At 42.0% G+C, this 23,924-nt stretch overlaps 1 protein-coding gene and 1 non-coding gene across 2 annotated transcripts; both read right to left on the bottom strand.

Annotated features, from left to right (window-relative positions):
* Positions 1–1,191: 1,191 nt before the first annotated feature.
* On the bottom strand, positions 1,192–9,179 carry LOC117256444 (inositol hexakisphosphate kinase 2-like). Its single transcript, XM_033625865.2, has 5 exons — positions 8,803–9,179; positions 7,186–7,396; positions 5,756–5,916; positions 4,694–4,869; positions 1,192–3,018 (listed from the first exon to the last, which is right to left on the bottom strand). Exons 1-5 carry the CDS (start codon positions 9,038–9,040, stop codon positions 2,404–2,406), a joined length of 1,401 nt encoding a protein of 466 aa, XP_033481756.2. The 5' UTR covers positions 9,041–9,179; the 3' UTR covers positions 1,192–2,403.
* A 10,768-nt stretch (positions 9,180–19,947) lies between these two features.
* Positions 19,948–20,020, bottom strand: trnaf-gaa (transfer RNA phenylalanine (anticodon GAA)). Its single transcript has one exon. It is a non-coding gene; the product is annotated as a tRNA-Phe (tRNA).
* Between the last annotated feature and the right edge of the window lie 3,904 nt (positions 20,021–23,924).

The following is a 23,924-nucleotide window of genomic DNA, read 5'->3' as shown; positions in this document are numbered from 1 at the left end:
ACTCGGCTTGTGGTGCTAAATGCACCGAATAATACATTTAAAAAACTCAGAAGCAGTCTTTCTCTCCAGAGATCATGACCCAGTTACTCAAGATAATCCACAGACCTTGTTGGGAGTAGTTTCATGTAGGAACTATTTTCTTTCTATCAAACTGTATCACTGCACAGAAGAAAGAATGCATCTACTGCTGCTTCACCGAGCACCACTGAGCTAGCTAAGGTTACAGCTCAGTCAAGATGGACGCCATTAATGTTTACATCTCGTGCTGTCACAAGCACGAGCCTCTTGTCCATGAGTAGATGCACGCTTCCTTCTCCGCAGTGATACACTTGGCAGGTGTAGGTTGGTAGAAATAAAATAGTTTCTACATGAACGTCTTCAGCAAGGTCTGTGGATTATCTTGAGTAACAAGATCATGATTTCTAGAAAGAGACAATGGGTCTCATTCACTAATATGAGTGTAGATATGCTCTAACTCTGCACATAAAACAAATGTGCACACAAAATTACCATAAGATGCATGATATATGCACACCGGCATATTCTAACCTTACCGTGTTCTCTGCTGACACAAGCACGTGTCTGTTTAAAAGCTCTTCCTCACCCAGACTGTCCGTTCTCTTCACATCACACAGAGCCTGTGACTCTGACTCGTCTCTGTCAGCCTCAGACTGGTTAGAGACTGGCTGAGGCAGCCCAGGATGTTGTGTCATCACCATTTCCCTGTCAGAACAAGCGTTGTCTCTTTTTAAACATTTTTGGATCAATTCTTCTAGATTGAGGGAGGTCTGCAAATGTGAATCTAGTGTCTTGGCTGCAATCCACAACATTACATCACTTTACAGGCCTCAGGCTTGGTATTTGCTCCAGTTACTTGCCTGGAAAGTAGGTGGTGTGAGTGGGCCTGCTCATATTGATGCAGACAAGTCCTGTCATACTTTACAGGATATAAAGTAAAGATAAAAGATAAAGATGTAAAGATATTAATTAATCTGTTATCACATACTTGGTATACACTTGTACACACCAAGGAGATGACCTCACATGCTGGATATTTCAATAAAATTTGATTGTTGCAACATTAAAATTTCCAGTGGGCAGGAAGTCTGTGGTTTCTGTCTTTAACCCAGTGATTAAAAAGCTCCTGGCCTTGTCAACAAGTAACAGCAAATATGAAAGAACATGCAGATGTTAACACAAACCCAAGTCTGTATTTTCTTCCCCAAAAAACTGTGGACAACACTTACACACACAATAGAGGTATCCAACCATGTCAAATAACAATTTCAATTATTATTATTATAACATTAATAATATGGAATGTAGTCTTTTTCATTCTATGTACGTGTAATGCATTCACTTGAAAAAATTGTGCTATGTTTCTGAGCCAACACGATTATCTTGTTAATTTAGAAAAACAAGCAGAAATTTTCCCCCTTGAAATTCTGAGATAATAATCTCATGAATCTAGAGCAAAGCTTTTCTCATATAATAATCTCATTAATTAAAAACAAATAATTAAATAAAGACACTTTTTTTTTCTTGAAACCTTTTCTCATAATTCTGGAATAATAATCTTTTTTAATTCAGGAAAACAAGCACTATTTTTTCAATTAAATTTTCTTAATTTAGTCTGTGATAATAATCTTGTTAATTTAAAAAAAGATGCCGTTTCTTTTCCATTAAAACTTTTCTCATGAGTTTGGGACACTAATCATGTTAATTATGAAAAACAAGCACCATAATTCTGGTATAACAATCCATTTTTTTCCTCAAGTGAATGCATTACTTTTCAGGATCATTCATTCACATTATGTTTTTAGAAATTTCAGTTTATTTTATGAGACTTCTTTAAAAAGAAATCATGTGTCCCTGATACTAATATGGATATAGTCTCTTTGAGTGAAGATGAACATAGACTAGAAGGTGTTGGCTCACTACCTCCCCTCCTCTCAACTCCTGCTCTCTTACACAGCCCTGTTCCAGAGGCAACACACACTTCTTCAACAAAATGTGTTTGTATGTGCAAAATGCTGAAACCGTCTTTGGAATTGGACATAAGGAAAAGATTTCTACTTTCAAACTGCTTTTTTTGCTGCCTACCCTTTTGTCCTGAGGGTGACCCCAGTAAAACAGAATGAAGGGTAAATCACTGCATCAGTCTCACAGATGGTTCGTCTATGTTATATGCAGGTCTCTGTCATATCCCAAAGATGGACTTATATATCAGGAATACTGAGAAGCACCCGTGGCAGAAACAGGACCATTGAAAGGCCTGCTACAACAAGATATAATTTTAAAGGGGAGAGGAGAAATCTCTCTCTGCTTTGTAATCCAGTCCTCATCTTTCTTCATTGTGTTACTGTGCATCTGTGTCTGAATGTGTGTGCGTCATGTCAGTGCTCAGTCTGTGCTGTGATTCTCCAGCTCAGAGATGATGCTGATCAGATTCTGGAGACCAAACATGTAGCCGTTGTCCTGGCCCTTGTGCACCACGCTGTCCTCTTGGAAATGTGTGCAGGAGAACTGGCCAAAATCTATGATTCTTACATCCACCAAGGGGGCACGAGGATGTGAGTGGGACAAGTGAGTCTGGCTGGCATCTGAGCTCCCGTCACTGATGCTGCCATCGCTAGATGTGGAGGGTCTACGGGGAAAACCAAGTGAACCCGGTTCTTCAGCCACGTCCGCATCCTCCTCCTCCATTTCTGGTTCAGCCTCTACATTCTTGTCCTCATCCTCTTCTTCTTTAGAAAGGCTGTCCTCAGTGTGTTTTTGTTGGGATGCTGCATCATAGATGATGAGCAGGGAGCTGGACCAGAAGTGATAGGAGTCACAGGCTTCCAGGGCAACTTGCAGCTCTCGGAGCCTACGCAGCACCGGGGCAAAGAGTTCACGTCGTAGACGCCTGCCGCTGTGGAAGAACTGGAACAAAGCCTCCTTGAAGTCCTGAAGGGTCAGCCTGCGGCCAAGGAACTTGTTTATGAACATTAGCTGGCCTGCATCACACTGGTACACCTGAAGGGATGTAGAGACATAGAAGGGTTGGAAAGGTAGAGAAGGAACACTGATTACTTCTTTAACACCAAAGATTTGTTCCAAGTCCTGTCTAAAATTGGTCTTGTTTCCCCTTGACTAGACCGGCCAGCTAGTTTTACAATCAATTTACTGTTTATTGTACACCTATTGTTTTGTGTCTTATTTTTATTTTTTGGTTTCTACTTAAACTAGAAAAGCGTATTCAGTCACAAGATTGCAGATCTCAGCAAGGTGGCCGAGCAGCTGCCTGGGCTGACCGCGGCCACCCTAGACTATTCTTTTAATTCTTGCAGATGCAACGCACTGTGTTCTAGAAGCATCCCAAAAACTAACTGAAATAAGCTCCTTGTCTACTTTTGATGGAGCAGTTGATGACGGTATGAAACAGACAATAAAACAAGTTTTTTCAACAGTTTTAAATCACCAAAACCACAAGAGGTCCTGGAGCATAGTCATAAACATGCACACAACATATTAGGCTGATTGGTCCAGTAGTTTGCAAGATTAGTTCTGGACAGATACTTAAACATGCACAGATATGCGCACACGCACACACACACACACACACACACACACACACACACACACACACTCTCTCTCTCTCTCCTAGGTCCTAGATAGGTCACAGCTAGTTACAGTGATACAGTAAGAGGTCGGTCTTCTATTGTTCCCAAACAGTTACAGGTGCACTAAGAAGAAATTGCTGACTACACTTTGTACAGCAATGAAAGTCATAGTCAAAGTAAACCCCAGTTTAGTCCATTTGCTGTTTTGCCTCACTATATTTATGTGTTTTTGGCGGTGTCTGCAATTTTGTTAGCTTCCTCTTGGATACATGCTTCTTATGGTCTGACATCCAGAGAGCCAGGCTAACTGTTTCCTGTTTATGTGCAATGCTACGCTGACCAGCTGCTGGCTGTGGGCTTGTATTGTATTATAAGAGAAACTTCTGTATTTTTCAGCCCTGACCCAATTTTTTCATCTAAGTGACTAACAAGAACAACACTTCTTGACATTGTTCCAGTATTTCTCAAGAGCACTGTATCTGGCAGCTGCGAAACGTGCTGAAATGTAATCTTCAGGGCAATAGCACACTGTCAGTGTACATCCACTTGTTTTGCCACCGACAGGCAGAAAAATAAAACGTTTTTCTTTACCTTCCACTTGATCTGGTCTGTTTGTTATTGTCTTCCTGCAACAAGTCACCTCTCAAAAGATTTCAGAACAAGACTTCTCGAGTGAGACTTAGTTGGATACAATAACAAACAGACCAGATTAAGAGAAAGGTGAAGAAAAACCTCTTTGTCAGACACTTATAACAGCAATCGAGCCTAAACCCAATCTGAGTCAATGGCAAAAAAAGCAGTTTTAGTGGACGTATATTTTCCGAAGTGCCTTGATGATTTCATTGCAGTATGTTTCACGTCTGCAATACCCTTGGTCAGTACTGAAACCAGAAATTGTTTTCCCCACTCACTTAGTCCCAAAACCATGGGAAAATAGAGTCTAGGTTGACTGACAGACATATGACATTGGTATAGATCTTCTCACCTAACTCTCAACCAGAAAGTCAATAATCACGTTTCCAAAAATGGCGAACTATTCCTTTAAGACAGAGCCATTAACACTGAAGCCAGTCTTGGTAAAGGCCCACCTGCATGCCACCTATGTAGACTCCTATTAGGTTTGATGTGCTATGCTGGCACTTGTGTTTCTTCATTGCCTTCTTCTCCTCTGTAACTCCGTTTCCATAATGCTGTGTGCCCATCTTGAGGTCCAACACACACGGCATCGTGTACCGCCACGTCAGGTCCTCCAGCAGGATGAATTCTGGTGTACTGAGTCAAGTAGGCCAGAGTCACAGGTTTCACTGTAGTCACAAACATGCTATAATCCTTGCAATATATACAGGCAAGTCACAGCAATATCAAGTAACTGAAGCCTTGTCTCCACCAAAACCTTTCGGTATAGTACTTTTAGAACCAAAATAGACCGTAGATCCGTTTAACATTTCAACCACGGTACTCCTAAAAGTAGGTAGGGTTGTTGTTACTCACTGCTCTGTCCAGCTTTCGCTGAATTTCCTCTTCAACGGTGATACAGAGTAAAGTCCTCACCTTATCATCCACCAAATGGGGTTGGCATGCCAATATTTTCACATAAAAAAAGAAGAGGCTGCAGTGAGAGTTTCAAAACCAGCCACAACTCAGCCCTGAGCAAGAGTGTCAATTCTCTCTTGACCAGTCAATGGACTGCCGTGTTTCAAGCTCCACCTTTAGTACCGCATTAGTGTGTTTGGTACCTCAACAGAGGGGTGACGAAAAATAGGGATGGCTCTATTAGTACCATCCACAACTTTTTACAGTGGAAATGTAAAAATAATCGTTTTAATACATACCAAACTGAACTGAACCGAACTACTTGGTAGAGACGAGGCTTTAATGGAAGTGCTTCAGAGGTGTTACTTCGCAGGAAAAAGACATTGATAATTGGACACTGTATTAGATAACAGACCTCAGGTCCATACTGAAGCCACTGATAATCTTGTATACATTTCAACTGTATTTAACTCGGCAGGTATTAAGGTGTCCTGGTAGCTCAGTTGGCCATGCCATGTCCTTTAGCCTGGAACCTCTGAACAATTATTCCTGTCTCTTCCTATTAAAATTTGGCAAAATAGAAACCAAAGTGTGGTTCTCAGTCAATGAAAGGATACTGTATTGGTTGCGTTGCATGGCTCTGTCCTTCACCTTCTTCAGGTAGTACTGTTGGCTTGCTGAGGTCCAGGGTTTGTGTTTGAGCTGTGGTACAGCATTAGTATGACTGTGCTCCAGGCTGTAGTAGAGAACATTGGTTTCCTGCAGCAGCTTGTAAACACTGGAGGGTAGACAAAGAAAGCATGTCGTTACATTTTGGCGCAAAGGAGAAAAGCAAAACAGACCCAATGTATCTTCTTGTGTATGTGGTTAGAGTACGTATGTGGGTATTACAGCATAAAACAAAAGGGCAGTGATAAACTGTTCTATCGGATGTAAAAAGAAACCTAATGGAATATCGTAGCTCACTATCATCCATCCAAAACATTCAGTATCAGTCTCTACATATATTTTGCCATCAGCCATCTGGTTTCACCACTCCAGAGGCCTGTATGCTATGAAGCTGGATTTGGGGTTAGCAAGGTAGCTTCAGCGTTAACCCTGGGTTGTTTAGCTCTACAAAGTTGGTTCACTTTTTGCCAGGATAAATCACTGTGGTAAGTTATGCTGAACAGCTAATCTGCTCTGGAGCAGGTTTACTTCAGAGTATGGGATCACAGTCTGGCAACAGCCCAACCTGTTTGTTCCTGACATGGACAGGTACAAATATTCTTTATAGGTCAGTGGTAGCAGCAACAGTCTGGCCTTACTTTTTTATGTGACATATTCAGAGTAGTTTCTTCATTTTCATCAACTAAACAGCAAAAAATACTCACTCTGTATTTAACTTATATCTAAATATATCATACATATTTTAAGCCTTGGCCTACTTTTAATATTTGAAAATTATGTCTAGTGTTTCTACACCTTCTTATTTTGTTAGACTTACCTTATTTATGGTTCTGCTGATGTCGCTTGTAATTAAACAACCCTGCCTCTTTCACATGAATGCGATCGTGGCTGGGTAGGAAAACCCAGCGTTGACTGAACAAGCTGATAATGAGTTTTGTGATATTTGTTATCCAGACTGCCAATGTTAGGGTGATTAAAGCCAGATAAGGAAAATATATCCCTGGTATGTTGAATTGGCTTGGTAATATAGGCAAGGGATGACTGAGTTCGTGTTTGTGTATACGCACAACCATGCATCTATTGCACTTGTGTAACCCTGTGGCTGTGACCCTCTTTCTGGCTGCCAGGGTCAAGGATAAGCCTCTCACAGTATTTAGAGCCAATTTTGCATTAAGTTGTACGTGTGAGTCTTAAATTCATCATGCTTGTGTTACAGTTCTAAAGTGACCAAAGCAATTGTCAGTTTATTTTACATGAGCCTCAATTTAATTGTGAAAGTGACTCACTTTGTCACTGCCTGTTCAGGCACTGACTGCACCTTCTACTTTATCATGAGTAACAAGTCGCTCAGTCTACTGCTGTCTCTCTTTCATCTCACCCTTTATCCTTGTCTGTACAATGGCTTTGGCCATCTGTGCTGTCATTTTTGCTGTCCATAATTTTCCCACCCATGAGCATCTCGCTTTTGGGCTCACAGTCGACCGAGGAGTTCTTGTTCTCCAGATCTGCCTCTGGATCACATTGGAGGGGGTAAGCAATGAAGGAAATGTTCCCTTCTGCATCCTCCTCGAAGCTCACTGACACCACACCTGAGAGCAGGACGCAGAGGGAAACAGAAAGACATCTGTGAGACATTTGTGTCATGGAGCGGTGAAGAGAGCATGTCTCTCATAAGAATCAAAGCACAATGACGATGACAAGATAAAGGACCTACCCAGTTGTTTGTGCCAACACCCACATCTCTTTAAGGCATCTTTTGACAGATGGGACACAGAGACACTGACACAGAGACACTGAGCTCTCAAAGCAGCACATGTGCGGGCAGTGGGCTCTGATTGTATAAAAAAAAGCTCAATGCAATGCAATACATGCAAGTAAGTGCTACTGGTATAGGGAATCTCTTGCGCTTCAGTCCTTCGGCAGTTGGAGGTCGGTGCTTCTCAGAACAGGACAATTTAGATCAAAATAACCCCATGGAGGAATCCACAAGAAAAGCACTGGAGTCAATTTATTAATGACTAACGTTTCGACGCCAACTGCTCTCTGATGAAGACGCAGTTGGCGTCGAAACGTTAGTCATTAATAAATTCATCACAAGTGATCTGAGTGCTCCAGTGCTTTTCTTGTGCTCCAGTGCTTTTCTAGTGGATTCCTCCATGGGGTTATTTTGATCTAAGTGCTACTGGTATTGCATGGTTTCATTCAGTGGCATTTTATGTAATGTTACAGCTCACATAATGCTCCTCAGAGGAGTTGTGAAAGGTGCTTTTTAGCGGATTTCAAGCCAAAACCTGCAACAAAAACTAGTCCTAGTCAGGTTAGGTCTGCAGCATAAGTTACCATGGTGAGAGCCACTTTTGTAGGACTGAAAACTCTGGCTTTAGACTCAACATATTTCATTAACTCAGTAATCTCACTTCACACCCATGAGGAAGGAAGAGGCTCAAAATGACCACAAAGAAATATGAAATGAAAAGAGATGCAAAACAGCTGCGAAGAGACAAAGCAACTACAAAGAGACAAAAAAAAAACCACAGAAAGATGACTACAAAAAGACACGCAAAAAAGAGGCTAAATAACTATAAAGTCTGTGTGTCTTGTTCCAGCTGAACAGAGGTGGAGGGGTCTTGTATATGTGCCAAGGGACCCATTGTCTCATAATCCGCCCATGATCATGCTCTGTTTACTTTTTACACATCCTTAAAAGTGTGTCATGTGCTGTGTTAGTACAGACTCCCATTGAAGGCTCAGCCGCAGCACCCTCCTGTGGCCCATTTTGGCACATAAAAAACAACACCTGAGCAGGAGCTGGGAGATCAGTATCCTAAAAAATCTCAGAATTAGGTCTACGCTTCAGAATCAACATGGAAATATCAATTTCCACCTGACATGAACAAATGTGCACATGGAGCAGTGAAATAAAGACAGAGATGCATAACAATACAACAAAACAAAACAGCGTCAGCACAGGTTAGTAAAGCATAGTTGGCATTACCTCTGTACTCGGGGGTAAACTTCCTCAGTGCAGCAGGCACATTATTGTAGAACCAGTGTTCACGGGGGAGGAGGGGTTTGCAGATGGTCTGCTCCCCGAGGCGCAGAACGCAGCAATGTCCCCCCACTTGGTGTGCGAAGGGCTCAAGAATCACCCCTTTTTCCATGTAGCACTGCTGGTGCTGCTGCTGCTCTGCATCCATGGCCTTCTGGGCCTGAGCCTCCACAGCTGGACCCATCCTCCTCTGGCCCTGACCACACTACCACGGGCATTAGGAAATGAAGGTGGACGAAGAATAGAAACAGAATACAAGGCCAAGTTTTAATGGATATTTAATTCCTGTTTCTCTCCTTGTCTGGCAGTTGTTCAAGCTGAGAATAACTAGTGCTGCAGCAGCAGATAAAGCAAACAGAGGCAGATCCTGCTTGTGCTTCCACTGCAGACTGGATGCTGTCTGACAGCTGAGAGGTGACTCACTACTGGTAAAGCTCTCACAAGCCTGATACTGGGCCCACCCCCATCACAAGTAATCCACCAATCAGGAGTACCCAAAGGGAAAGAAGGTAGCAAAAGACAGTGGTGGGAGGGGGGAGCCCTGGGGGAAGGGACAGAGAGAGGAAAGAAGAAAAACTAGGAGTGATGGGGACACTGATCAGCTGTTTTTCTGTCTATGACAGCAGGGTTTTAACAACCTGACAGAGCAAGCAGCACTATTTCCTCATATGAAGTGAGGGGTAGGGAAAGGAAAACAGGTTTAACATTTAGCAAAACAAACAGGTTTTGCACCTCAGTGCTTCACAAAGACAGACATATATATTTATAGATTCAAGCTTAAAGAAATACATTATATGTGCACAGATGTTGTGGAAATAAAGCAAGATTAAAATAAGTTAAAATAGAAACAGGTTTACACACATTTAAGACCCAGTGAATCAGATTAAAATGGCTCAAACACAATTAAAAGCCAGAGAATAAAAGTAGGGTCTTAAGGTGCATCTTAAATCATTAAATCCTCCAGTGTGGAGGATTTAATGGCATTTAGTGGTGAGGTTGCAGATTGCAACCAACTTTCTCTTGTGCCAAGTGGGAGAACAGACTGCACAGACTCAAATCACCAGCGCAAGATGACAGTGGCTGTATCTGGGATAGTTTTGGCTTCATTTTTGTACAGTGGGAAGACATGAAGACATGTCATCCATCCTTTTATTAAGTCTATGGCAGGGATGGGAATTAACAACCACAGTTTTATGGTGATTAGCATCCATGATAAGTTGCATGACTGCCACCCACTAGATTTGATCAATTTCACAGTGCAAACTATTTGTGGCATTAACGGGACCCGTTAATGCCACACCCGGTTGTCTGAGCTGGTGCAAATCCCTCCCTCAGTGTATTATCTACATCCTCTCCAGATATGTCCCAACCTTCAAGAGTCTCCTGGCAGTGTCCAGCACCATCTAAATCCTTTCAACTGCAGGATTTACAACAATGGCAATTTTTGGCAGAAACCCCCTATGGTCCATGCAGATATACTGATCTGCTGATATTTCTTTTCTGTTCCTTTTCTTGCACTCCCACAATTTCATCATATCTCATTCTCTTGGTAGCTTCGGCATATGATAATCCCCTTTCTATTTTCACAATTTCCCTGACAGTGCAGGCACTTTGCTTTCTCTTTGGCTTCTTTGCCCTCTTCCACACAACAATTTACCTTCCTGCATTTTCCCCATCTTCTAACGCCTCGACAGACTGCAGTAACATCTGAGAGGGGCTGTCTCATATGGCCTCACTCTTTAACACACATACTCACGGCACTTTCTCTCCAGTAACACCCCTTCAGAATAACTTTCCTCTTACCTTTGTCAGAATCCTGTCAATCTTTGTGCTTCACCTGCAATATCCAAGAAGAACTTGGCCTCCATTGACAATGGCACTCCATTCACCACTCCCTTCTTCCTCACCTCTGACCCAAGTGGGAAATAAGTCACACTGTTATTGTCTCCAAATACTCAACTTTAATGTTAAATATCTCTGTGATACCTGGACACACTCAGGAATAACAATTCCACTTGTTGTAATTCTTAACAAAATCACTTCTCCAACTTTTTAAACTTTCTAACCACATGTGGATCCTTGAAAAATTGTGTTCGCTTGTGTCACAGCTCTCCACCCAACAAGATATGTATCATCCTTTGCCACTGATTGACTTGAATTGCTTGAATTATTAGTCCTCCTTCTTTTTTTCAAACTTTCTCATGGACTCATTCTGAATTTCGCTCTCTGATTTCTGCTCTGATGCCATATCCTCCATCTCCCCGACTGGAGCTGGAGAGGGGAAGGTTTTGCTTGATTTAACACAATTGATTGAACAGCAGTTACAGCTGCAGAGAAGCAAGTCCGTTCTGCTGTGTGACTGTGTCTAAATGCACTGTAGTGAGTAAGATGTATTTACAGAGGTTTTGGGGCTGGACCGCAACAACAGAGCCAGTGCTGTAACAGCAAAAGTCCATGACTGAGTATATGCCACCACTTCCTGTTTCAAAATAAAAGTCCTAGTTTTAAATTAAAAGCCCTCCAGCATTTCATACATGGTCCAGGCATACACTAGGTTTTGGCCGAGTCTTGCTTTCCCAAGAACAGGTCGCGGCCAACATGCCTTGGAAACTGAGATGCAGGACAAAATACACTGACAATAGTCAAATATAAAAAACAATACTTTCTAACTACATCAGAAAACTTGGTCTGAAAGAGCAAACAGCTTTGATACAATGAGCAGAACATGGTGCAAAATAAAGACTTACAGTGGTAGGAGTTGGAGTAGCCATCTAAAATTGCTGCTCCTAGCTGAAGGTGTTGGCTGCCGGCCCACTAGGATCCAGTCATATAGCTACTGAGAGTCCAACCCCCTCCCCATAAGATGTCTGACAAGTTCTTTCCACATTCCACAGTAAACACACCAGTTCAAGCACATTTCATTCATTCACTGAGAATTTTGCCTAGAGATAAAATTGCACTTACAGTATACATCAATGTCTGTGAAAACATGAATGCTTTACCACTGAAATTAACTTTTGATTCACCGACCAAGGGGGCCAGAAGATAAGGCAAAAATCCAAAAGCCAAGCATATTTCAACCACACAAAATAATAAATTGCCTTTTTGTGTCAAATATATATTTTTTTTGTTTTTAGAACAATTCATTGAGATAAGAAGGTGTTATGTTAAATACAAACTTTAAGAAAAATTAGAAATTTGAATCAAAACGACTGTAATATATTGAACAACTCATCACTCATCACCCTCTACAGATGACCCCTCCCTCCCTGATCAGCTGAACACCTTCTCTCGGTTTGACAGCAACACCAGCAACACGAGACTGCCATCTCCATCTCCAGCACCCCTCACACACAGTCAATATCCCTCACACACTACCAATCCCCCTCAGGAAGAGAGGCAACCAATGGTATTGCACCAGTACCAGGTTAAGTGGACCCTGCTCAACATCAACAGCAGGAAGACAACTGGTCTGGATGGGGTCCCAGGACGTGCTCTAAAGGCATGTGCACACCAACTTGCGGCTGTCTTCACCGACATATTCAGTAGGTCACTGAAGGAGGCCACAGTTCCTACCTGCTTGAAGCCCACGACCGTTATCCCCATCCCCAGGTGCTCAGCAGTTACAAGTTTGAATGATTATCAGCCTGTTGATACCGAACACCGAAAACCATGAAATGCTTTGAAAGACTGGTAATGCACCACATCAAGGCCTCCGTCTCTGCTGACCTGGAGCAGTATCAGTTTGCCTATAAAACCAACAGGTGCACTGAAGACACCATCTCACTCCTGCTCCACACTGCACTGACACACCGGGAGAACCCCGTCACTGAGAGAATACCGTGAGAATACTGTTTGTTGACTTCAGCTTGGCCATTAACACTGTCAACCCGGGCAAGCTGGTCAACAAGCTGCTGTCACTGGGCCTGGACCACCACCTCTGCAGCTGGATTAAGGACTTCCTCTCCCACAGACCACAGCATGTGAGACTTGGAGACCTCATCTCCTCTAACACCATCCTCAACACCGGCACCCCCCAAGGCGGTGTTCTCAGTCCACTCTTATACCCACTTATATTCACACACGACTGCACTTCCATTCATAACACAAACTACACATACAAGTTTGCCGATGCCACAGTGGCGGTGGGGTTAATAACCAACAATGAGACAGCCTACAGAGAGGAGATCCAGGCCCGCACATCCTGGTGTCAGAACACGTGACTTGCTCCTTAACTCCAACAAGACAAAGGAGCTCGTCATTGACTTCAGGAGACACAAGGACACAACACATGCCAGTCTGGGGATCACTGGAGAAGAGGTGGAACAGGTGGGGAGATTCAAGTACCTTGGGGTTCATCTCTATAGACTGCTATAATTAAACTGGTCAAATCTAGACTACCTTGTCCCAGAGAGGCTAAAAATTATTTGAAACACAATTTCAGATTTCTAAACTTGAATTCTATTTGTGAAAAAGCAAAAACCTAGCAAACTGAATCAGTAAGTTATCATCTATCAACAATAACAGAGCGGCAAAGGACACAGAGTGAGAGTAAGCCATGTGGGTCTATGTTTAATTGAATCACAGTGGCGGCAGCTCCAGTTCCCGGCAGCAGCTCCAGCTTGTTTGGGTGTCCTATAAATATGATCAGCAAATGTATCTGTATGAAGAGGACCCCTGTAGAGAAGGATGGTTGATAGGCGTGAGGGCAGGGGAGTGCAGGAACAAAGGATGGGTGAGGTCTGTCTTTTGCCCTTTGTGGCCATGGACATTGGAGAAGGGGCATATATGGAGGTGCTGAGTAGATATAACACAAACACAAGGTATGGATGCATAAGAGGGGAATGTGAAGGGCAAAGTAACAAAGAGCGCAAACCCACACACAAATATACTTGGCTAGGTCTATCCCACAACTCAAACACAATACAAACACACTTACAAATAACTGCTCCTTTATACATAAATGCCTCTAATAAATACTACTGTATATGTATGCTCAGCATTTTTCATGGTTCTGGTTCGGCATTCTAGCCATTACCATCTTGGCTTTTTGGAGCCAGAAGTGACCATATTTGGACAAGAGGTTGGATTTTAATATTTGGAGCCAGTCTCAAGTGGTCATTCATGGAACTGCAGTTTGTGGCACTTCCACATTGCCTTCATTTTTTTAGCCTTGGAGGTTGGGGCTTGATACAGACAGGCAGAAACAGAGTAAAACATACACAAAAGGCAAATACAAAAACACACAAACAATTATTCCTCACACAAACATGTAAATGCAAACACACAAGCTCTGCCTCTGCTGGTCTGGCACCTGGCGGGGTGGAGTGGTGAAAGGCTGATCTTACCTGTGTGGAGACATTTTACGCACCAGTCACCTCAAATGACATCACCCCAGATAAACCCGCTAACCAAGTGCTCATGGGTCACCAAACACTGATGCTCCCACTTAAAATACCACATGCTGTTAGGTATTCAGGCTGCGGGCTACAGTAGCTATTAATAAACAGAGTTTGCTTCATGTAGAATGCAAGTGAGATAAACACAAGGATCATACACAAGGGAAACAATTCACTGCCTGCCAATACACACTACTGGGATTGACACTGAAGAACAAAAGCTTCAGTTGTCAAAACATTGTTGTCCTCAAACGGTAAGGTCATTCAGAGTCTCAAATACAAGGTGATTTTGTTTTCCTCTGAGCGATGGTTGCAACAATGCCTGAAGATCCATACAAAAAAAAAGGTAAAACTTAAAGGGACAGTTCACCCCAAAATCAAAAATACATATTTTTACCCTTACCTGTAGTGCTATTAATCAGTCTATAGGGTTTTGGAATGAGTTGCTGAGTGTTGGAGATATTGGCCATAGAGATGTTGCCTTCTCTTGAATATAATCAAATTAGTTGCTATTTGGCTTGTGGTGGTTGAAGCTCTAAAAAAGAAGGAAGGGAGAAGGACGCATGCTTCTGTTGCTAGCATCTCTAGCACCATTGAGCTAGCTAACGTTGCAGCTCAGCTGAGGAGGCAGTTAATGTTTACATCTAACACTGTCATGAGCCTCTTGGTCATGAGAAGATTATCACTTTCTTGTATAGTTCAGTAAAAATAAAATAGTTCCTGCATGAAACTGCTCACATCAAGATCTGTGGATTCCTCTAGAGTAACAGGGTCATGATCTCTGGAAAGAGACATTGCTGTTGAGTTTTCCAAACTTGTTTTTTCAGGTGCTGTGAGCACCACAAGCCGAGTGCCACCTAGTTCCATTATATTCAAGAGAAGGCAGACATCTCTACTGTTCGTTTGCGTGTGCTGCCAGTTATTTTTTTATGTGCATCATGTTTTCACAAACTAGAAAAGTCAGCCTTGGAGTGACATTAAACTAAACATACAGGCCCGGGCTGAACAACGTCTATGGCATGTTGGCTGTGTTCCTCATCTGCAGCTGAGGAAGGCCAAAGGGCATTGGCTCACCCCGACTCTTTACTTCACTTTCTAGGAAGCTTAATAGGACAGCAGAGTTGTCTCTTCACTCCCTCAGCAGCACTATCGCTGGCTGGAGAAATACAGTACAGGCCAAAAGTTTGGACACACCTTCTCAGTCAATGCGTTTTCTTTATTTTCATGACTATTTACATTGTAGATTCTCACTGAAGGCATCAAAACTATGAATGAACACATGTGGAGTTATGTACTTAACAAAAAAAGGTGAAATAACTGAAAACATGTTTTATATTCTAGTTTCTTCAAAATAGCCACCCTTTGCTCTGATTACTGCTTTGCACACTCTTGGCATTCTCTCCATGAGCTTCAAGAGGTAGTCACCTGAAATGGTTTCCACTTCACAGGTGTGCCTTATCAGGGTTAATTAGTGGAATTTCTTGCTTTATCAATGGGGTTGGGACCATCAGTTGTGTTGTGCAGAAGTCAGGTTAATACACAGCCGACAGCCCTATTGGACAACTGTTAAAATTCATATTATGGCAAGAACCAATCAGCTAACTAAAGAAAAACCAGTGGCCATCATTACTTTAAGAAATGAAGGTCAGTCAGTCAGTCCGGAAAATTGCAAAAACTTTAAATGTGTCCCCAAGTGGAGTCGCAAAAACCATCAAGCGCTACAACGAAACTGGCACACATGAGGACCGACCCAGGAAAGGAAGACCAAGAGTCACCTCTGCTTCTGAGGATAAGTTCATCCGAGTCACCAGCCTCAGAAATCGCAAGTTAACAGCAGCTCAGATCAGAGACCAGATGAATGCCACACAGAGTTCTAGCAGCAGACCCATCTCTAGAACAACTGTTAAGAGGAGACTGCGCCAATCAGGCCTTCATGGTCAAATAGCTGCTAGGAAACCACTGCTAAGGAGAGGCAACAAGCAGAAGAGATTTGTTTGGGCCAAGAAACACAAGGAATGGACATTAGACCAGTGGAAATGTGTGCTTTGGTCTGATGAGTCCAAATTTGAGATCTTTGGTTCCAACCGCCGTGTCTTTGTGAGACGCAGAAAAGGTGAACGGATGGATTCCACATGCCTGGTTCCCACTGTGAAGCATGGAGGAGGAGGTGTGATGGTGTGGGGGTGTTTTGCTGGTGACACTGTTGGGGATTTATTCCAAATTGAAGGCACACTGAACCAGCATGGCTACCACAGCATCCTGCAGCGACATGCCATCCCATCCGGTTTGCGTTTAGTTGGACCATCATTTATTTTTCAACAGGACAATGACCCCAAACACACCTCCAGGCTGTGTAAGGGCTATTTGACCAAGAAGGAGAGTGATGGAGTGCTGCGGCAGATGACCTGGCCTCCACAGTCACCGGACCTGAACCCAATCCAGATGGTTTGGGGTGAGCTGGACCGCAGAGTGAAGGCAAAGGGGCCAACAAGTGCAAAACACCTCTGGGAACTCCTTCAAGACTGTTGGAAAACCATTTCAGGTGACTACCTCTTGAAGCTCATGGAGAGAATGTCAAGAGTGTGCAAAGCAGTAATCAGAGCAAAGGGTGGCTATTTTGAAGAAACTAGAATATAAAACATGTTTTCAGTTATTTCACCTTTTTTTGTTAAGTACATAACTCCACATGTGTTCATTCATAGTTTTGATGCCTTCAGTGAGAATCTACAATGTAAATAGTCATGAAAATAAAGAAAACGCATTGAATGAGAAGGTGTGTCCAAACTTTTGGCCTGTACTGTACGTGTCTGACTGCCTCGCATATGGACCAGCAAAAAATCTGTAATTCGACCCAGAGGCATAGAACAAGTTATTCCCATCACAAAATGTGGCCAGCAGTTGTGCAGCCGGTGAGAAGTGGAATGGGTGTTCCTTTTGATGAAAACGAAGCAAACAACAGATGTTTCAGAAGTAGAAACAAAGTGATGAAATAGTTCATATCTTAAAAGTCTTACTGCCATAAATATAAGCCCACATATTACACTGTACAGTTAAGTAAGTAAATGAATTGAGCCTTGGTGCCTCAGCAGAGCAAGGCTGTAGTCAGGTAAACATTAGGTCAGCCCTTGATAACCATTATCATTGCTCCATATTTGGCAGTTACCTTTGTGTTGGGTTACATTATGATACCTGTCAACATATCACTCTTATGGACTGGGGCCTTTAAACAGATGTATGTCAACAACACTCAGCACTTCATCTGTGGCTTTAAATGCAGCACCGTGACAGTGTGGCCACTTGAGGTATTTCCCTCAACAACAAAGACATGTGGTCACGTTTTGCTCTTAGTAGAAACGACCCAACAGAGGTGTGTGGTGGTGTATTATTTCTGCAGAGACTCTGCCCTCCTCCTGCGTTTTCTTTTGTTTTGTTTTTTTCCTGTGCTCGGGCCGTTTATGGGCGTGTACCCTCACGGCACTTCAAATGGGCTGGGGCTTTATGAAAAGGTACCAGACTGTCAGCAGCAGGTCCCAAGAGACACAGTGCCGAAAAATTAAAAATAAATAGAAATGGGAGTAAATCTGGGGTTGGCTTTTACATTTACATTAACCAACAATGACCAATAATCCTGCACAGTATAGCTGTAAGACATTTATTCGTCTTAAAAGTATTTTTTAGAAATTGTATGTTTAAATATGCAAATGAGGCATTATCTAATTAAATATGTGCTTTTTGCATACATCTCCAGACCACAAATGAATTAAAATAAACACCTTGATTGGCATTTTGGACGTTTTCTTTCCACTAATTTAATTTAATTTAGTTTATTTGATAGGGACAATGCAGGTTAACATAGTAACACTTCCACTAGTCTGAAAGAAGTCATGTAATAGAGGCAAAATAACCCAAAACATCAAAACTGACCAGTGAAGGAGAAAAAAACTGTTTTGCCTGAAGCTCAGACATCTTTGACCCGGCTTGGTGTGCTTGAAAGGCAACCCCTGCTGGGCTCTGTCTACCTGCAAAACACACAGAATCACATCCCCTGTAGAATTAGAACTGTGCGTATGTTACTAAACAAAAGGTCAACAGGGTTAAACACAGAGACAGGCACAAACAAAACCAAACCCCCAAAATAGAAGCTACTGTTTCCATGCCACTGACATCGTCTACCCTGATATTGTTTTTGCCATGAAGGAGAGTTGTCTCAGAGCATGTCTCCATGCACCAGACCACACAACTGAACCCTCAACAAGTCAGTTGGCAAATTAGCATTCATGTTTGGACCATTTGCAAAAACTCTGGCCACAAATTGGAGCGATGCATCCCCAAAAAAAAAAAAAAAAAAGGCTGCAAGAAAATGATTTTCCAGAGTGTCAGTACTGGTGTTACAGGAAAATCAAAACCCACCAATAGTAAGACATCTGTGACATATGTGAAGTATTAAAGTATTCAGATCCTCAAAATTACAAATCATGTACCACATTGCAATAATAAAACAACCTTATACAGAATCACTGTCTTCCTCGAAATCAGTCAGTTGGTTTCTTTGCTGATCTTATTATGGCCACTTTTAAAATACTCATTTCAAAAGCAAACAAGTTGCAGAAAATAAATTTAACAGGGTCTCATTTTGCAGGAAGTTCTATGTTTACTGCAGATTTCTATCAGGCCTGAAATGTGTGGGCCAATTTCGCCCCTAATTTCTCAGTTCCTTTTATATTGCCTTTTCTCTGTCTGAAATTGTTGGCATCTTTTAAACACACACCAAACATGTACACACACACAACCCTGCAACAACATTTTACACCTTTTCTGTCGCCTCCTGCCAGTCACTTGCATCGTTAGTTTTCTGAACCACCTTCTGTCTGTTCATTACAGATGCACTGCTGATCAGCACATCACCACAGAGAGCAGGCTGGTCATTCATTCAGGTGTCAATGAGGAGAGGTGCAAATATCTGACGTTTGTTACTCCTGGTCCTGGGCCTGCTCTCTTGGACTGTGGAGTGTTTCAACTAGACCTGACCGGATTCTGTTAAGCCAGATTATATCCGTAATATCAGTGTGACCATCAGTCTAAATGCACCTCAGCAAGCAACCGCCTTCCCAGGGTTAATTGAGCTCCTTTGGCTTGCACAGTGTATGCAGGTGCAGTAATACACCTTTACTTGTAGTGTAGCATTCACAGTTTCCTTTGGATGCTGAAACTCTGGATGACTCCTGCCATCTACTGGCTGCTATATATACCAGTGCTTTGTGTTATTATCCTCCAAAATGTCTTCATCATCGATCATCATCATCATAATTACTCGATAATCAAAAACCTTTGAAACAATATTGTTTTCCAATAATGTTTTATTCAATCCATGTTTCATGTCATTTTCAGTCCAAAACATAAGACTGAATTTTTGACATATGTGGGTAGTTTGCCTCCATCTGAGTTGTTTAATACTGTAAGTTTGTCAGCATTGTCATATATCACCATTTACAGTGGGTGTATTTCTCAGATTTATGTATGTACCTGAGTATTTTCATATTTATTCCCACATTTATTTATTCCTATACTTATTTCCACATGTATTTCACCACACAGTTTATTTTTCTTTCTTTTGTTGATACTTTCTGTGTCACTTCCTTCACTACAATCTCAAACTATGTCATCACACACATTTCTAAAAGGAACCATTCCCTGCCGAAACCCGGGATCGAACCAGGGACCTTTAGATCTTCAGTCTAACGCTCTCCCAACTGAGCTATTTCGGCTTCTATAATATCGCGGCAGTCTGTGCAATTTGTCCCTACAGCCACTAGAGGTCGATCTTGTACAATATATGTTGTATTCCAGGCACTATTGACAAGATAGTCCTCTAAGAAATGTTTTTATTATTTGTCCTCATTATTGATAACAAACACCTAAAGCTTTTTAATGTAGGCTATTAAAAGCTCCTTCCTAAATAAGAAGGAGTGAATAACACATGGCTACACTTTTGCTCTTTCAGTGCAGTGCAGTATGGTGATAGTACTATACACGGCATGGTATGTTCAGGGTAAAGTTAATTCTTTTATTGATTTATCTTTTGGCTTTAGCTTGCGGTATTGTGTTTCAGATGCAGTCTCTGAGCACTTCAGCCCCAGTGCACTGCACACGAAGTCAGACATGATGGTGTTGAAATGTTATTTGAAGTTTGAGTTAATTTTGCTAAAGTGCTGTGAATATTTACTATGAAGAGAAAAAGCAATCATTCATATAAAACCATTTTCATTGCTAAGCAACTGGCACACAGTGACAACATTATACACAGTTACACCAGGGTATAAAAAACAGCAGCATTGGTTTTAAATGGGTCTGCAGGGCAAATAGTGATGATAATAATAATAATAATAATAATAATAATAATAATAATAATAATAATATCATGATTTGGGACTAAAAATGCATGTAAACTTCCTAAGTTATGGCTCCAAACATCTATTGTAAACAGGGCTGTGGCCAGGGTTTGGAAAATAGTGAGGTCCAGAATTTTTGTGAGAGCCACATATCTCTAAAAAGTCAACTTTCATGAGGTCAGAAGAAAAGCTGAGTTTTCAGCTGTGTGATGATGAGTTTTCCAGCTATCAATCTCGATTGTTTTAGTGTGAGTTGCCGAATGTTGGAGATAACAGTCATAGAGACATCTGCCTTCTCTCAAGTATCATGGAATTAGATGGCACTCAGATTATGGTGCTCAAAGTGTCAAAAAATTAATGTCTCTGTCCAGAAATCATGATGGTTACTCAAGATAATCAACAGACCTAGTTGTGAGCAGTTTCATGAAGGAACTACAGCACTTTCCTTCTACTGAACTACACCTGCCATTTGTATCACTGCGTAGAAAGAAGTGTGCATTTATTCATGGACGAAAGGCCCGTGCTTGTGACGGCACGAGACGTTAACATTAATGCCGTTCTCCTCAGCTGAGCCGCAACATTAACTAGCACAGTAGTGCTAGGGATGCAGAAGCACGCTTCCTTCCTTCTTCCTTCCTTCTTTTTTTAGTGCTTTGAGCACCACAGGCTGAGTGTCATCTAGTTCCACTATATTGGAAAGAAAGCAGACATCTCTACAGCTGATACCTCCAACACTTGGCAGCTCACACCAAAACAATCTAGACTGATAAATAGCACTAAAGACAAGAGGAAAAATATGTGTCGTTGAACACTTCATCCATCAGTTTTATTACAAACATCCAAAATCAGTGATAGACCGACACTGTTTTCACAGGACACTATGGGTATGAAAAATTGCAGTGGTAGGTCAGTGGTAACTTGCAAACATTTCACAGTGGTACCTCAGTGTCAACCCCAAGCTTTCCTTGGGAAAGTAATGTCAAATTATACAGTTCAAACCTCGGGGTGTTGACAGACTGGTGAGAGACTGTGGCAGAAAGTGGGCAGAAGATGGCTCAGATGCTGCCTTACATTTTACCAGACGGCAAGGGAGCAAGGGGTCTGTGATGGAGGAGGTCAGTCGTGATGCTAGGACCATTACAGATGTAGCATGTGTGGCACATGTTGAACTGACAGCCTAATTATAATTGCAGACATTTTCACAGTCTGAGGTGATGTAATTCAAACTGTATTCAAACTGTTTATCATTACCATAACAGTTTTATGGATCCAGGCCAACAGTGTCTGGTTGTTTGGAAAAGCACTGAGTGTCCAGATCAGCAGCGAGATCTGCTCAGTGGCCCTTCAGCTAATGTCATCATATGAGCCTCTAATGCACAATACGGTATATTATCATCATGCTGTTTCTCACAGTGGGGTTTCCCGCTTCCTTTCAGTACTACATGTACCCTTTTAGCTTCAAGCTTTAAAAATGCTCTGCTGTCATAAAAATCAACCCACTACTACACATATAAGCTATCCAAGGAATGAACCATAGCCCAGAGGTTTTGTTCTTTGAACAGAGACGTATTCACAGCAACAACACAGTGAGGGGGTTTATCTGAAGTCGTATATTTACATATATACGTTTTATTTTATTCAAGAATTGATTCATAATTCATAGATTTTATTTAAATGTCATGTCAATAAAAAAGAAGTCATTTGCTGTAACATTAACAACACAGTTCTTCTTCTTCTGACTGATTTCTATGTATTTTCTATCCTCAAGTCTTGACTAACTTCTAGTTCGCAACATCAGATGAGTTTTTGCCAGCGGCTGCAAAATACTAAGTTGGGAGTTTTGCTTGAGTGAGCTTCAGCCTTGAGGCGTTTTTGCTTAGTGAATCAAAACGAGTTTCTTCCAGCAAAAACCTCACATGAACTCTACCAGTACATCTTGTGCTTATCTCTTAATGTTTGTGTAAGGAGGCTGGTTCTACGGTTTTCTCAATAAGACTGACTCTACACATGTGGCCTTGTATCTGTCCATTCATTTCTATTTCTACTCTTTCTACTCTACTATTCCACTTTTTCTTCCCCCTCCTGCCAAGTGGTTGCTTTGTCAGGTCCCTGAAACTCTGTCTGTTTGTTTGTTATCAACACACTGCTGATAGGCATATCAACACAGAGGGCCGGTTGGCCATGTATTCAGGTTTCAGTTGGGAATAAAAATCCCTGACCTGTTTGTTTGTTGTAGGAGTTCAAATCGAGCATCAGAATGGGGAAGAAAGGTGATTTAGGTGACTTTGGACGTGGCATGGTTGTTGGTGTCAGATGGCCTGGTCTGAGTATTTCAGACACTGCTGATTTCTGGGATTTTCACACACAACCATCTCTAGGGTTTACAGAGGATGGTCCCAAAAAGAGCAAATATCCAGTGAGCAGCAGTTCTCTGGGTGAAAATGCCTTGTTGATGCCAGAGGTCAGGGGTGAATGACCAGACTGGTTCAAGATGATAGGAAGGCAACAGTAACTCAAAATAACCTCTCGTTACAACCAAGGTCTGCAGAAGACCATCTCTGAACCAACAACACGTCAAACCTTGAAGCAGATGGGCTACAGCAGCAGAAGACCACACCAGGTGCCACTCCTGTCAGCTAACAACAGGAAACTGAGGCTACAGTTCACACAGGCTCACCAAAACGAGACAATAGAAGACAGGAAAAGTGTTGCATGGTCTGACAGGTCTCGATCTCTGCTGCCACATTCAGATGGTAGGGTCAGAATTTGAAAGCATGGATTCATCCAGCCTTGTATCAACGGTTCAGGCTGCTGGTGGAGGTGTAATGGTGTGGGGGATATTTTCTAGGCACACTTTGGGCCCCTTAGTACCAACTGAGCATGGTTTAAACACCACAGCCTACCTGAGTATTGTTGCTGACCGTGTCCATCCCTTTATGACCACAGTGTACCCATCTTCTGATGGCTTGTTGAATCTACAACATGAAGAATTAGGGCAGTTCTGAAGGCAAAATGGGGTCCAACCTGGTACTAGCAACTTGATGAGTAACTGTTATTTAATTATACATTTTTCTCTGTAACTGATTACAATTAAATTTATTTTCTCATTTAATTCCTTTTAGGTAGTTACACTAGTTACTCTATAACACTATATTTACTCTATTCTACCTTGCCTATACTTTCATGAACGTGATGACTTTCCATAATGACTGAGGTCTTGATTTTAGTTACCTTGTAGTGACTTGCCTGGCATGTACTCTTCAAAAGCAGACGCATTACC

The sequence above is a fragment of the Epinephelus lanceolatus genome, chromosome 1 (assembly GCF_041903045.1).
Source record: "Epinephelus lanceolatus isolate andai-2023 chromosome 1, ASM4190304v1, whole genome shotgun sequence".
In the NCBI taxonomy this organism is placed as follows: Eukaryota; Metazoa; Chordata; class Actinopteri; order Perciformes; family Serranidae; genus Epinephelus; species Epinephelus lanceolatus.
Note: the sequence above shows the minus strand (reverse complement) of the source record. Positions and strands in the feature narration are given on the sequence as shown.

Bases quoted from the DNA above. Each gene is read 5' to 3' on its own strand.
- LOC117256444 (XM_033625865.2), bottom strand. From the start codon at position 9,040: ATGGGTCCAGCTGTGGAGGCTCAGGCCCAGAAGGCCATGGATGCAGAG. The intron at 7,397-8,802 runs GTAATGCCAACT...TCCTGCTCTCAG, and splicing joins GTTTACCCCCGAGTACAGAG to GTGTGGTGTCAGTGAGCTTC. The intron at 4,870-5,755 runs GTATCCTTTCAT...TCAGTACACCAG, and splicing joins CATGCAACGCAACCAATACA to AATTCATCCTGCTGGAGGAC.